Consider the following 15677-nt stretch of genomic DNA (forward strand, 5'->3'; position numbering starts at 1 on the left):
AATGTGGATGAGACGAAGCTGAAACGCTGAGTACACAGCAGACTAGGCAGTGCCTGTAGGGGCCTTGTTAAAAGCATCGATCCTTATCCCAAGAGCTATAGAAATCTGACAAAGTAGATTTGAATGCAGAAAGCAGAAGAGAATGACATGAGCAAATTTAGGTTTAGAAAAGATCATGCTGGCTGCTCTAAAGCTGTATGATTCTAAAGATAGTAAGTAACAGATATAATCACTATTGATCATTACAAAGGGAAAAAGCATATACTTTTGGGTCATGTTGTATAATTAAAAAAAAACATTTTATACTCTTTCGTTGTAACCATTTCTATATATTTCATACCTATAACTTATACATTTCCGTGTTCTAGTTGACCTCCTTTCAAGTAAGTTTGCTTTGGCTTTTTTCGAGTCTTTTTTCTTTTCTTCATGATCTTCAGAAAAATCTGGCTCCTGGTTTAAAAATATGATAATACATATATAGGTTATGAGTCCAGAAAAAATTTCTTGAAATAGTTTTCTAATATCTGTCTGGCAGTACATGGGAAGGATCTAAAAAAAGTGAGGTGATTCCCCCCCCAAAAAACTGAATGAACACGGCAATACTAAGTAAAGAGATTTAAAAAGAGTACTGATGATCAAAAAAAAGCACTTCTGTATTAAATTCTTATATTTAAAATTTATAATTACCTCTTTTAAAACAACTGTGATGAAGTTTCTCCACTGATGAATTTTTTTAACAAATAATTAAATTTAACACATAGAAGATATTTAGTGAAATATCTGAATCAATGAAATAATGGATTTAGAAAAAGAAGCATGATGATGAAGGAAAGTAACTAACCAAAACAGGTTACTTAAGCATGTGATTTAATTAAGTCTGAATGAAAATGGAAACCATCTTACATGTACTTTCACTCATGAGATATCCTTAATTAGAAATTAGACAAATAAATGTAAAACAATATTTCTTCAAAGAAACCAACTGTTAACAAATATTGAAGTTTCTAATAACCAACAGAAAACAGGAAAATCTGGGTGGTTTCTTTATGGTCCTAAACTTTCACTTTTAATAAAACAGGTATACTATATATTTAAAACCATTCACATTACATAAACTGGGTTAAATTTTAGAACAATTACGGCAGTCTCTTCTTCAAAAATACTACAAACCAGAAACTTACTTGTGGAGGAATGATGTTTTCAATACTGATACCCACATACACCAAACGTTCTTTCCTTTAAGTGAAAAACAAAAATGTACAAACCTGAGATTTGCTAAAAATAAAATTGTTATGAAAACAATATTAACACAGACAATACTAAAATTATGATTTCATGTAACAGCAAAGGCTAGGTCACAGACATGTTAGCTACTGTCTATAAAGCTTATCATATTGGTATCTGTGGGAGGCACAAAACTTTCTCAAAGTAAAAATCCTAAAAAGATGTAATTGAAAATTATAGCCTTGGGAATAATTATACTGATGAAATAAAACCTGTAAACTGAAATAGACAAGGAAACTTCATGAGGAGAGTCACACTGCAACTCACAGAAACTCAACGCTGGACAAACTAGATCTTTGTTATGCTAGAAGTTTTCATATATATATACCACTACAACCTCATGGTAATAAACATATAAAAAAAAAAAGAATTCTATACAATAGAACCATATAAAGGTCCCAGTGAATGATACTAAGACCATTCATTTGCAGAGAAGAAAAAAGGCAATGCAGCCACATGGCTCTGTACCCTATTTGCTCCAAAGATTATTTTTAGAGTCAGTTAACATTTCTCCAGGAAATATGAATTTGGAACACTGAGATTTCCATAATTTCTTATCAAAGAAACAAACCTTTGTTGATTTTAATTCAACAAATTTTACATAACAAACTGTTATCTACAATAGGTATTTTTTTCTAGTTTTCTCAAAGTTAATCTAATTCACTAAGGACGGAGGAGCTGTCCTGTATACATGGAGCTCCTGTATACATGCCTGTGTATGTTGAACTGATGGAAATGACCACTCTTCCTTTACTTGTGATGTCCCTCATTGAAGGAACTGGATTGAGGGTGCATTCAATATAGCCTTTACTGCCCTAGAAACCCATGGCTCTGCTAACAAGAATCTTAGTCTTTTTTGAGATGGGTTATAAAGCTACTCAGTGGAAAATTGGCATGTAAGAAAATGATAAAGTTATTTTAATCAAAACCTGATTAAAAACAGGACAGTAAATGAATTAAAAACTAGGAAAGCCAAGAACAAGTACTATCTGGAATTAACATGGAAGGCTTCATGGATATGTTACTAACATGTTCAACACCAAGTTTACTATTGTATCAGTTTCCTCTTTTATACCTCAAAATCTCTATTTTCACTTGATTATTATTATCTCCTCAACTCAACTGAAAAACATTTACTTCACATCCACCATACTTGGGTAATGATTTGTGTCAGGCTTGGGAATCCTAAGGGTAAATAATACACGGTTCTTGTCCTCACAATTATTTAACAACTGATTGTAGTCCATTATGAAGAGGTATAATGGAAACATGAAAAAGAGTAACTTTTTTGAAGAACTGAGAAAGTTGAGGCTTTAACTAGGTGGTAACAGTTGAGTAGCATCTTGAAGGTAGGTTATGATTTTTCATCACAGCACTTTTTTGCTCAGTAATCTTATTTTTTTTTCTTTTTTAAAATGCTCAGTAATCTTATAGAAAAAATGTATCTTCTATTCTATCTCACCACCACCTGGCTCAATGATCATACTGGGCCCAGGAGTCGTCATTACAAATAACCACAACCCTCCTAAAAATTCCTTTTCAGGGAACCTATTCTCTGACTTCTACTGGCTCACTTTCCGGCTCACTCCTTCTAGTCCACTGGTTCCAACAATTCCCTGACTCCAATGGGGCCTCTGTCTATCGACTCTGGCCTCTTTTCAAAACTATCCATTAACTCCCTTGTGTCCTTACTTTCCCCCTTACCTGGCTTAGACTCCATGGTCCATCATTATAAATACTCCTTTGCATACACTTTCAAATTCCTTGTCTCTTTCTCTCCTTCCCTCTGTTACATTACCTGGAAAATTCCAACCCTGATTAAATCCAACTCTCTGCTAGCAAACACTAGTAAAAGTACTCTGGAAGTACAGAGCTATTTGAATTCCCAAATAATGTCTAGCACCAAATTCTGGAAGGGATATTTACAAACCAGTTGAAGGGGCATCAAATTTCAGAGCATCACAACTCCAGCTCTGTTGACAGTTGCTGTCTAGTCACTAATTACTCATTGACAAATCCTTCTTCATCATCATACTGTAGAGTCCTTTAAGGTAGACACCACATAATATACTTCATTTTGATAACATTGCCTGGCATAAAATAGGTGCTCACTAAATGTTGGTTAAATGCTGAATAAATCTGGGGCGCATGGGTGGCTCAGTGGTTCAGTGTCTGCCTTTGGCTCAGGTCATGATCCTGGGGTCCTGGGATGGAGTCCCATATCAGGCTCTCCACGAGGAGCGTGCTTCTCCTCTGCCTATGTCTCTGCCTCTCTGTCTCTCATGAATAAATAAAATCTTAAAAAAAAATGCTGAATAAATGTATGAACAAAGGGAAAGATGCTCTTATTCTATGATATAGAGAGTAACCAAGGCTCTAAGTTTCTAGGATGAGTGTTAGAAAAAATATTTTCACAGATTTTAAAAACGATGAATAAAATGCTCAATTTTAGAAACAGATGAAATCACCTGTAATTTACAGTTAATATATTATTTACTTTAGAAATATACATATTTTGCTGTTTAGAATCCCTAGGATTCATATATATCAGGAGCTATAAAGAAAACTTTGTTAACGAGATTATTGGGGAGAATTAAACAAATAACAGCAATAATTCAGTTAACTGGCTTTGTGCCAGACTGATCTCTCTGTAATAGTAGCTTTGCTCTGTTTTCTGTGAAGCAATCTCAAAAAGGATTTAGCGTGTAATCTAAAGCCACAATTATGGATGTCCTCTTAAAGGATGACATTTAAGTGAAGGAGACTATCCAAAGCAGAAGCAAAAGTAAATGAATTAGTAAATAGGAGATCAACAGTGTGAATAAGTATTGTGGCACATTTTAACATAAATCTCTAAAATTTTAAGTATTTCTTGATTGTAACAATATATCCCATAGTGAGGCAGTTGTTAAAAAATTTTAACCAGTCTTTCCACATATAAAAGGCATAAACATCACAAGTTTCCAAAACACAAGCAGATATAATTTGACTATCAGACAAATTGCTAAGTGGTTTATATTTGACTTTTAGAGAATATATTTTCTTCCATGCCCTTAAAGAGTAAGCCTAATAACTACCTACCCTGCTAAGTTAAATCAGTTTTAGGATATGAAAAAACTACTCATTTCTCAGAAGGGCAGGCAGATTTCAAAAAGAATTTTAAAAATGCCTAATTTTTTATTATGATTTAATTTGAGGCATCCCTAGTTAGATCTTTTCTAGTGTCAAAAACAGAAACAGGAACAACTATAAATATCAGAATAACCCTAATAATTACATACCAGACTATTATCCAGAGTTTCTAAATACAAAGGTATTTAAGACAACTGATTTTTAAAGATGAAGTATTTTTATCTCCTAGTCAACTTTAGAGATTAGTTTTGCCTTTAAACGAAGTAGCATCCATTATAAACCAGAGAGCTCAAGTTGACTAGTAAGGAATAAAACAGGAACTGGAGGCTGAACCTACAGAGTTCACGGTATGGGGGAGTAAAGGGAGAGGATTATCAAATGAGCTAGCTGACTGTTAAAGCAAGCTAAATTTTGGGGTGGAAGACTATGAGACAGCAGGTGAAAGTTACAGTAGCAGCAAATGAAGGTAGTAAGACCAACCAGGAGACATTGCTTAGATTTTCTCCCAATATGTACGAATGGGCATCAAATCCTCTTGATTAAGCTTCTGAAAATTCTCTTTTAACACCTCTACTTTATTATGTAAGGAATGCCCTAGTTCAGGCCTAACCAGCTCTCCTAATCTCCACTGCAACAGTCTCAACCCTAATTCTCTCATTCTTATACTAGAGCATTTTTCTGAGATAAAGATCTGATTATACTTATCTCTCCTTTGATGGGTCTCCTAGTACCTGTAGAAATAATTCAAATTCCCTAGTCAGATATGCCAAACTGTGCACAATTCGGCCTCAATCTACTTTTCAACTTCATCTCCTACCACTGTCCCCTTCTCATGTCCACATTTTATTTTTGCTTGCATTTGGCTCTTTGCCTGAAATACACTTTGTCTGCTTGTCCAACCCTATGTTATCTTCCAAGGACTTGCTTGATAACCCAAACCCCTAACAGAACTAAAATGCCCCTCCACAGTGTTTTTGTACTGTTCTGAATAAACCATAATCTGTCTACTTTATTGTATCACTGGCTCCTCTGTCTGTATTCTGCCAGAGGTTAGTTCCATATAAGGAGAGCTTTGTCTCATTCATCTTTTCTCTTTAGTCTAATACACAGTAGGCATGAATGACTGTTTGGCAATAGATAAATCAAAGAAAGTACAAATAAATATAAATAAACAAACTTACTGTCCTGATTTTGAGCCCCCTTTTAAAGATTGGGTTCAACTCCAGTCTTACCTCTTTCAAGAAGTCTTCTCCAACTGCTTTAGGACAACATTGTGGTGGTAAATTGAAAAGGGAGGTGTATCTTAAGACTAGAAGTTATGATTCTTATGACACAGTTCAGCATTTAAATGCTCTCTATTTTACCAGTGTTAATTCTGCCCACACAAAGAGGTGACATGGATAACTAGACCAGTTCTTAGAATTTTCTTGCACTCATTACAATACTTAGTAAGGTATATATCCTCCACAATAACTGGGCCAATATTTATTCAGAGTGGGTTTTGAATAATATTTTAGATCAGGAGTTCAGCAGGTCATAAGGTTTTTGTTGTAACTACTCAACTATGGTGCTATAGTGTTAAAGCAGCAACAGATAATATATAAACAAATGAGCATGGCTATGTCCCAATAAAAGTATTTTTTTATGAACAATGAAATTGGAATATAGAATTTTCATCTGTCATGAAATAAGATTGTTTTGATGTTTTTCAATCACTTAAAAATGAAAAACAAAATTTCCCAGTAATACAAAAACAAGAAGCATGTCAAATTTCACCTACAGGTCACAGTTTGCCAATTCTTACTTTAGATAGATATGTTAACCTATACTGCAAAATAATTTTACTATCAAATTCCCAAGTAAAACATTAACACACATATCACAATACCTGCGTTCAGCACGCTCCTTCTTCTTTAAGGCAACATCCAAATCCTGCAATTGTTCTTCTAATTTCTCACACAGTAGTTTCTGAAAGAGCAAAACATGAGTGTTATCCCCCCCTTTTTAAAAATTTTTTTTTTTTTTTTTTATTTATGATAGTCACATAGAGAGAGAGGCAGAGACACAGGCAGAGGGAGAAGCAGGCTCCATGTACCGGGAGCCTGACGTGGGATTCGATCCCGGGTCTCCAGGATCGCGCCCTGGGCCAAAGGCAGGCGCCAAACCGCTGCGCCACCCAGGGATCCCTTTTTTTAATTTTAAAGAAATAACTACACCCAGAGAGGGCTTGAACTTTTATGATCAAGAGTCACATGCACTACTCACTGAGCCAGCCAGGTGCCTCATGAGTGTCATTTTTAACACTTTTCGCATGATCATTTATCCCTTGCATGCTGGCTCATGGATACTGGGCTATGCTGAGAGCTGATGAGGGGTCACACAGTGAATGAACACGAAGATGGTCGTTGTGTTTAATTACAAAAAGAGGTGCTTTAGCCTCCAGTGAACTGAATATGAGCACAGTATCTCTGCAGTAACACATCAGAGAAACTCCTAGCCTCATTAAGAAATACATTTTATGCCTACTTTGCTGGTGATAATCAATGTTTAAGGTAGCATTTGGCTCAACATCTTTATAGTGATTAAAAAGTTTTAGGAATCGCATATTTTTAAGGGAGATGGTTCTATGTACAATATAATGGTGGCAATCACTATTTTTAAAAAAGAGAATGGGAAAAAATTACAAAACCATGCCACATGGTTACTGGGTCAAAACAGAAATGAAGAATGTAACTCAGAAAGCTATGCTAAGCCAAGGAAGTCTGTTTCACTGGGAGATGCAATAAAGCCTATCATTTTTAAAGCAAAATCAGACTGGACCTGTGAGAAAGGACCCCTGGAGTGCAGTGGCATAAAGATAGCCTGTTGTTCAACTTTCAAAAGAAATTCACCTGAATCAAGATATAAGAGAAATATAACCCATGTTTCTATTCTTAGTAGCATCGTAATGGCACAAAATTCATAATATCAACTATAAAACTGACAAGAAGGAGGTAGGCAGAAAGGAAAAAGAGGATGAAACAAAGGGATAAAAGAAAAGGAAGAAACTTATTTCTTCCCTTATATATCATTTTAATTTGGGGCTATTTGTGCCTATAACAAATGTGAAAAAAGAAAAGAACGCCTAAAAGATATTAATAAAAGAGAATTGTTTCAATAGTCTCAAATTTACAGAACTTTAAATGAAAGGTAAACAGTATTTACAAAATGCTCTGAAAATGAAAAATGTTTAGTGGCTGTCCAGAAGTTTTATTAATCGGAATATAAAACCAAAGACTAAAAAACAAAGATGTGCTGGGTCATACATGTTGGCAAGGAGGGCAGAACCATTCTCCATCTGGGATGATCATCAGAGGAGGACGAAGGCAGGCAGTGTGGTATCCACTGTCACAAGAGTCACACAGAAGAATCTGAAATAAACCAGGGGTTAATGTCAACCTAATTCTATGACTAAAATTCAATGACTCTGAAGTTAAAGACATTTCAATATTTCTTAGTACTATACTATGAAATATACAATTTCACAGTATCTTTATTTGCAAAAAACTAAAAAAGCTCTGCTAATTGGGATCTAACATGACATTTTTAATTTTATTTTTTTTTAAGATTTTATTTATTTATTCATGAGAGACACAGAGAAATAGAGAGGAAGAGACACAGGCAGAGGGAGAAGCAGGCTCCATGCACGGAGCCCGATATGGGACTTGATCCCAGGTCTCCAGGTCTCCAGGATCACACCCTGGGCCGAAGGTGGCGCTAAACCGCTGGGCCACCAGGGCTACCCTAACATGACATTTTTTAAAAGAGAAAACAAAATAATTTACAATATGTTAAATTACAAAATCCAGTGAAAAATTACAAGTTCTTTTTTTTAAAAAAAGATTTTATTTGACAGAGAGTAGGTGCAGGGGGAGGAGCACAGAAGGAGAGGAAAAGAATCTCTAGCAGATTCCATGCTTCCATGCGGAGCCTGGTTCAATCTCATGACCCCAGAGATCATGACCCTAGCCAAAACCAAGAGCCACTCAAGTGACTATATCACCGAGGTACCCTATAAGTTCTTTTTTATTTACTTATTTTTTAATTATTATTTTTTAAGATTTTATTTATCCGAGAGAGAGAGAGAGAGAGAGAGAGAGAGAGAGAGGGAGAGAGAGGGAGGGGCAGGCAGAGGCAGAAGCAGGCTCCATGTAGGGAGCCTGATGTGGGACTCGAGCCTGGAATCCCGGATCACGCCCTGAGCTGAAGGCAGACACTTAACCCCTGAGCCACCCAGGCATCCCAAGCTGTTGTTGTTGTTGTTGTTCTTCTTCTTCTTAAAGTATTTTATTTTACTTATTTTTTATATTAGGCTCCACGCCCAGTGTGGAGCTCAATGCAGGGCTTGAACTCACAACCTGATCAAGACCTGAGCTGAGATCAAGGGTCAGACACTTAACCGATTGAGCCACCCAGGAATCTCTTAAGATTTTATTTTTAAGGAGTCTCAACATCCAATGTGGGGCTCAAACTCACACCTCGAGATCAAGAGTCACATGCTCTACTTACTTATTGAGCTAGCCAGGTGCCCCAAATTATAAGTTCTTCGGAACTAGAGTTGCAATCCTTTTTATAATGTGCCTTGAGGACTGTAACAACATATCCTTTATAACAGAGTTTTACAGTTCAATCATCATAAACTTCCTTACTACACATAGGATTTAAAAAATACAGATAATTCCCACTTTTAAAGAAAAAACTTTTAGTTATTTATTTGACAGAGAAAGAGATAGCACAAGCAGGGGGCATGGCAGGCAGAGGGAGGAGAAGCAGGCCCTCGGTGGATCAGAGAGGTTGATTTGAGGCTTGGCCCCAGGACCCCTGGATCATGATCTGAGCTTAAGTCAGATGCTTAACCGACTGACCCATCCAGGTGCCCCAATTCCCACTTTAAATATAGTATTTCGGGGCAGCCCGGGTGGCTCAGCGGTTTAGCGCCGCCTTCAGCCGAGGGCCTGATCCTGGAGACCTGGGATCGAGCCCCACGTTGGGCTCCCTGCATGGAGCCTGCTTCTCCCTTTGCCTGTGTCTCTGCCTCTCTCTCTCTCTCTCTCTCTCTCTGTGTCTCTCATGAATGAATAAAATCTTAAATAAATAAAGAAATAAATAAGGTATTTCCAATTACCTGTCTGTAAGAAACATTCATGATCCTTTTTATCATGTAAATTCAAATATGGAAGGAACAAAGGTATGAGGAATGGAGCTATACTTAGGACCATTATGTTCGCAAACAAAGGCTAACAGTAATTAGATTTAAGTCATCATTTTATATTATTGGAGTTTCAGATGACCAATTCTCTGAAATTTAAAATGTACCTCAGGAATATTTAACTTAAAAACACTTATTTTTAAATAATTTTATATTTCATTAGAGTTGCAAAGATAGTAGAATTCCCATAAATCTTTTACACTGCTTCCATTAATGTTAACATCTCACATAACCTTGGGACACTTATCAAAATTAAGAAATTAATATGAGTACATTACTATTAACTGATCAACAGACCTTATTCAGATTTCACCAGCTATTCCACTAATGTTCTTTTTCTGATTCCAGAATGCAATCCAGGATATTATATTGCATTTTATATGAGCACTAAAATTAGTGGGTGAAATTTTTTAATTACTGTGGTCAATTTTACGTTTTATCTTCAAATTCTTTGATACTCCACTCTCCAGAAAGTGGAGCTTAATTCTCCTCCTCCCCTTGAGTGTGGGTTGGACTTATTGCTTCTAATGAGAATAGGTATGCAACGTGAAAAGTACTAATTTTACAGTGATAAAAAAACCAACAGATATTACTGTGATCAAGGTTACTATTACTAGTAAAAGTCATGATGATATCATATATCATATGCACATTAAATGCAATATAATAGGAGATTTTCTTAATCTCCAATCTGTAACAGTTGCTTGGTCTTTGTCTTCCATGACTTTGACAGTTTAAGAGTACTAGTCAGATATTATGTAGACAGCTCCTCAGTTTGGGTTTGTTTGAGGTCTTCCCTTGATAAGACTCAAGTTATGGGTTTTGGAGAAGAGTACCACAGAGGTGAAGTGCGCTGCTCATTGCATCAGATCTGGAGGTATATGATATCATCATGACTTTGCATACCTATTCTCATTAGAAGCAGTAAGTTCAACTCACACTCAAGGGGAGGAGAATTAAGCTCCACTTTCTGGAGAGTGGAGTATCAAAGAATTTGGAGATAAAACTTAAAATCGACCACAGTAATTAAAAAATTTCACCCACTAATTTTAGTGCTCATCAGTGCTACATTATTGCTTGCAACAATTGCTACCGTGGTGTTCTAATGATGATCATCTATTTTCTTCATGCCTTCTATTATTTCGAATTCTTCTGTAAAGAAAATATGACCTTCAGGACGCCTAGGTGGCTCAGCGGTTAAGCGCCTGCCTTTGGCTTGGGGCGTGATCCTGGAGTCATGGGATCGAGTCCCGTATCAGGCTCCCTGCATGGAGCCTGCTTCTCCCTCTGCCTATATCTCTGCCTTTCTCTCTCTGTGTCTCTCATGAATAAATAAATAAATATCTTAAAAAAAAAAAGAAAATATGACCGTCACCCCTATTTATTTGTTTATTCAGTCACTTCTTTGTATCAGGCTGACTAATGAAGATTTATTTTCTTTCGGTTAGAATTTTTAGAAGATTTTATTTATTCATGAGAGACACACAGAGAGAGGCAGAGACATAGGAGGAGGGAGAAGCAGACTCCCTGGGAGAGCCCGATAAGGAAGGCAATCTCAGGATCCCAGGAGATCACGATCTGAGCCGAAGACAGATGCTCAACCACTGAACCACCCAGGTGTCACTGGGTTAGAATTTAAAACCATTATTTAATTTATTACTCAAATTGCCCCAGCAACAGGCACTTTGCTAGTTCTTTCAAGTTCGTTCCTGTGTCCTTAGGACTCATCTGCATCCTTTTTTTTTTAAAGCACTTTTTCACTTTCTGACACTATAGAACACTCCAGGCACATCTTGTTATTTTCCCTGCCCAAGCCTTTGAATTAGCCATTTCTCCTAGAAACCCTGTTTCCTTTAGTGGAGAATGGTATTTAGAAACCAACATCTGGGGAGTACCTGGGTGGCTCGGTTGGTTAAGAGTCCAACTCTTGATTTCAGCTCAGGTTGTGACCTCAGGGTCATGAGATCAGGCCCTGTGCTGGGCTCTGCACTCAGTGTGGAGTCTGCTTCTCCCTCTCCCTGATCTCTCTCTCTCTCAAATAAATACAATCTTAAAAAAAAGAAAAAAAGAAAAAAAAAAAAAGAAATCAACATCTAGGTACTGAATGCTATGATACTAGGTATCACTGCTTCTGGGCTCTCTCAGAGGACAGAACTATGGTATATATGTACGTAGAGCAACCCATGTATACACATAGATCTATATTAAAATAAGCATGAGTTCACACTAGTATCTCCAGCTCTGATCCAGCACAACAGGGCTCATTCGAGCCTTTGATATTGTTTATCTGCAACTTCCTTTTACTGACACTGAGAAAACTGCCTCCAATCCCCTCACTTCATTTATTTGTTCAACTGTAGTACAGATGTAAAGCAGTTTCTAAAATGCTAACACAAATCGCGAGTAGAGGAGGGCAGTGGGATACGTACCCATGTGCAGCGATTTAAAAGTGAAAAGCTGCCTTCTCCCTTCTCTGTACCATGCATCATCATTTGCTGCCAATACCCAGAACTCAATACTAAGTCATGTTAGTGTTTTACCTGAGTTATAGGACTGACTGATCACACAGGCATATGGGGACTAATCTGGGCACTGGATTTCATTTATTGCATGGTTTCCATGGTAAAACATAATCTAAATTTCAAAAAACAAAATTAAAAGTAAACTTCTGGGATGCAATTTCTTTAAAAAGTGATATTTGTCTCTATTCGAGATAAAGATAAAATTCCATTAAAATAAATCTAACTGTGTAGGATTTCCAAGCCTCAGGCAATGATCCACTTATTTTGACTAAAGCGTCTGGAATATCCTATAGAGTTCTAGACTCATCAATGAATTTATTGTTTTTCTGCTGTAAGCTCATTGAGGACAAGGATCATACCTTTTTTTTTCATATTTTATTTATTTATTTGAGAGAGAAAACACAAGCAGAGGGAGAGGCAGAGGGAGAAGCAGACTCCTTATGGAGCAGGGAGCCTGAGGATGGGCTTGATCCCAGGATCCTGGGATCATGACCAGAGCCAACGTCAGATGCTTCACCAACTGAGCTACCCAGGCCCAAGGACCATGTCTTTCTAATTCAGCATCATTTCCATAGCACTTAACACATAATAATTGCTTGACATTTTGATCTGATGATTATTCTTAAACACTGGGCATAAGGAATCCACTGCTATTTGGGATCTTCAGTTTCTAATGTCACTCTTTTTTGGCACAGTAATCAGCAATGGGATTTTCAGAGTAGTTACTAAAATGACCAACTAAATGAAAGTCCTTTATGTGTATTCCAAGAAGGGTGCAACTTTCTCTAGCTCCTCAATATCATCTCTGCTCACTTCATATTACTTCTAATTTCTTCACACCCTTTTGTTGCTGACATCTATTGCTGTCTCAGTCAAAATGCACTCTCTTAGTTTAGTTTAAAAAGATATTAGAAATGGCAGGGAAAGAACATAAGTGTTAATTTTTGATTTGGAGAGCAGAAAAGACCACTATCTCCAATCTTCTCCTGGCCTTTCTCCACACAAAATTCTATTTTTTTTTTAATTTTTATTTATTTATAATAGTCACATAGAGAGAGAGAGAGAGAGAGAGGCAGAGACACAGGCAGAGGGAGAAGCAGGCTCCATGCACCGGGAGCCCGATGTGGGATTCGATCCCGGGTCTCCAGGATCGCGCCCTAGGCCAAAGGCAGGCGCCAAACCGCTGCGCCACCCAGGGATCCCTCCACACAAAATTCTTGACCTAACTTTCACCGCCTGATGATCATAAAAATTCTTGGAAGGGTCTTCTCAGCCTAATTTCAACACATATTCTTTTCAGAGCTGAAGTCATTCTCTGGTTCTAAGTTTTATCTTTTTTTTTTTTTTAAGATTTTATTTATTTATTCATGAGAGACAGAAAGAGAGAGAGGCAGGGACACAGGCAGAGGGTGAAGCAGGCTCCCTGCAGGGAGCCCGATGTGGGACTCGATCCCAGGACTCCAGGATCATGCCCTGGGTCAAAGGCAGGCACTAAACCGCTGAGCCACCTAGGGATCCCCTAAGTTTTATCTTTTATTTGAACCCTCTGAAACTATAGAATATGATAAACATTATTGATAGATTTAATTTCTAAATATGCATTAAACATTAGGGAAGAAAAAGACAAGTAAACCACAAATAACTTTAGCACATAACAGATGTCAGGAACTATGCTAAGCCAACTTTACATAACTTACTAAAAACAACCCTCAGCAGGGGGCACCTGGGTGGCTCAGTCGGTTTGCCTGCCTTCCAGTCAGGTTATAATCCCATGGTCCTGGGATGGAGTTCCACATTGGGCTCCCTGCTCAGCAGGAGTCTGCTTCTTCCTCTGCTCCTTACCAAGCTTGAGGTCTCTTTCTTTCTCTCTCAAGTAAATAAATAAAATCTTAAAAAAAAAAAAACAAAAAAACTTTCCAAAACCCTCAGCAGTCTCTCCTTTGCTGTCCTACCCACTTCCTTGTGGTGTATTCAATAAACTTCTATCTCCTTTAAAAAGCAAACAAAGAACACTAACAAGAAATATGTGATAGTATTTTCATTTTAAAACAAACAAAATAAGATGCCAAGAAGAGAGCACCAGATAAGTGGTGGAAGCAGGACCTGTATCCACATTGGTCTGGCTCCCTTGCTTTTCCATCACCCCACACTGCTTGCTTGCTTTCTTTCTTTCTTTCTCTTTTTTTAAAAATATATTTTATTTATTTATTCATGAGAGACACAGAGAGAGAGAGAGAGGCAGAGGGGGAAGCAGGCTCCATGCAAGGAGCCTGACATGGGACTCGATCCCAGGTCTCCAGGATCACATCCTGAACTGAAGGCAGTGCTAAACCGCTGAGCCACTGGGGCTGCCCCCCACACTGCTTTCTAAGAAAGAGTCTTGGAGAATTATCTCACATGAATCTTCCAAACTTTATTGGATTTGGAAAAGTTTCTGCTACACAAATTCTAGCTACATGGAAGCATCTTTCTTTACTTTTCTTTCTACTTAGAAGTTGGAAATTGCCTCTAAAGTCACATCTACTCAAAACAGACCAGTTGCACAGAATTGGGCATTAACAAAAGTGTTTCTTAAATAGGCTCTTTAGAAAGCTCTTATGAATTGCAAAAATTATATAAACAGGTAAGGAACTGGATTTCCTGATTTAGGCTACCTTTGAAGAACTTACTTCCTAGGTAAGAAAGTACCATGTAAATCTGTCACTATTCTTCTCAAGATACCTGGTCTAGAACTTACCCTCTTTTTTTTTTTTTTTTTAGAATTCCCCATTTTCTAAAGTTTAAAGCCCTACTAGGTTATTACTTGACTTAAATGTTGTTACAGAAGGCAATAAGGTGTTTAGGCCTTACTTCTTTACAGTTGGCACTTCAGAAATATTATAAATTAAAGGGAAAGAAGAAACATTTAAAGGAAAAGAACAAAATAGAAAAATTTGAATGAATTAATTGATCTATGAGAAGAAGTTAGGAGTATATCCTTAAGTAGAGGAAATGTCAGCATATAAACCCAGTAGAAAGCAGAATTGGGTTATTACTTGAAAAACAGAAATAAAGATTATTTTATTTTGTACACAAAGCTGTGCCAGCATTAAAATATTTCAAATTATGCTCAAACCCAAAAGACTCAGATTGGTTTGGGTAACCACAGCATGCCAGTAAAATGAATGTGGTTCATTTAGATCAGGTACTTACTAGTTCAGGATGGTTTGGAAGGCCACATTTTTTGCATGGTTCATCATCATCTGCTAGGATGGCTTCTTCGCTTTCCTTTTCTTCCTCTTCCTCTGAAGCTGCAGATGATTTTTCACTGTCCGATGCTTCACTTTCATCATTGCTAGAATATTTCCATCTGCCACGTGTTCGAGAACCAGTCCATCGAACTTTGCCTTTGGGTTTTACCTTGTATAAAATTAAAAATTGGAATAATTTGGTATAATAAGAACATTAAATGAGAACAAACTTCTCATTATATGTCCATTTGCAGTCAAAAT

The 15677-nt window shown here is 37.1% G+C and overlaps 1 protein-coding gene across 2 annotated transcripts in view; it reads right to left on the reverse strand.

Moving 5' to 3' along the window:
- The window catches only part of RSF1 (remodeling and spacing factor 1), a 152750-nt gene that overhangs the window by 12690 nt on the left and 124383 nt on the right, over positions 1-15677 (reverse strand). For both annotated transcript variants that reach the window (XM_026010426.2, XM_026010425.2), the window contains exons 7-11: positions 15379-15585; positions 7722-7826; positions 6305-6384; positions 1182-1236; positions 341-450 (exon numbers count right to left, since the gene is read on the reverse strand). In XM_026010426.2, coding sequence (XP_025866211.1) covers positions 341-450; positions 1182-1236; positions 6305-6384; positions 7722-7826; positions 15379-15585 — 557 coding nt within the window. The remainder of the gene's footprint in view (positions 1-340; positions 451-1181; positions 1237-6304; positions 6385-7721; positions 7827-15378; positions 15586-15677) is intronic.

The sequence above is a fragment of the Vulpes vulpes genome, chromosome 11, assembly GCF_048418805.1.
Source record: "Vulpes vulpes isolate BD-2025 chromosome 11, VulVul3, whole genome shotgun sequence".
Classification (NCBI taxonomy): domain Eukaryota; kingdom Metazoa; phylum Chordata; class Mammalia; order Carnivora; family Canidae; genus Vulpes; species Vulpes vulpes.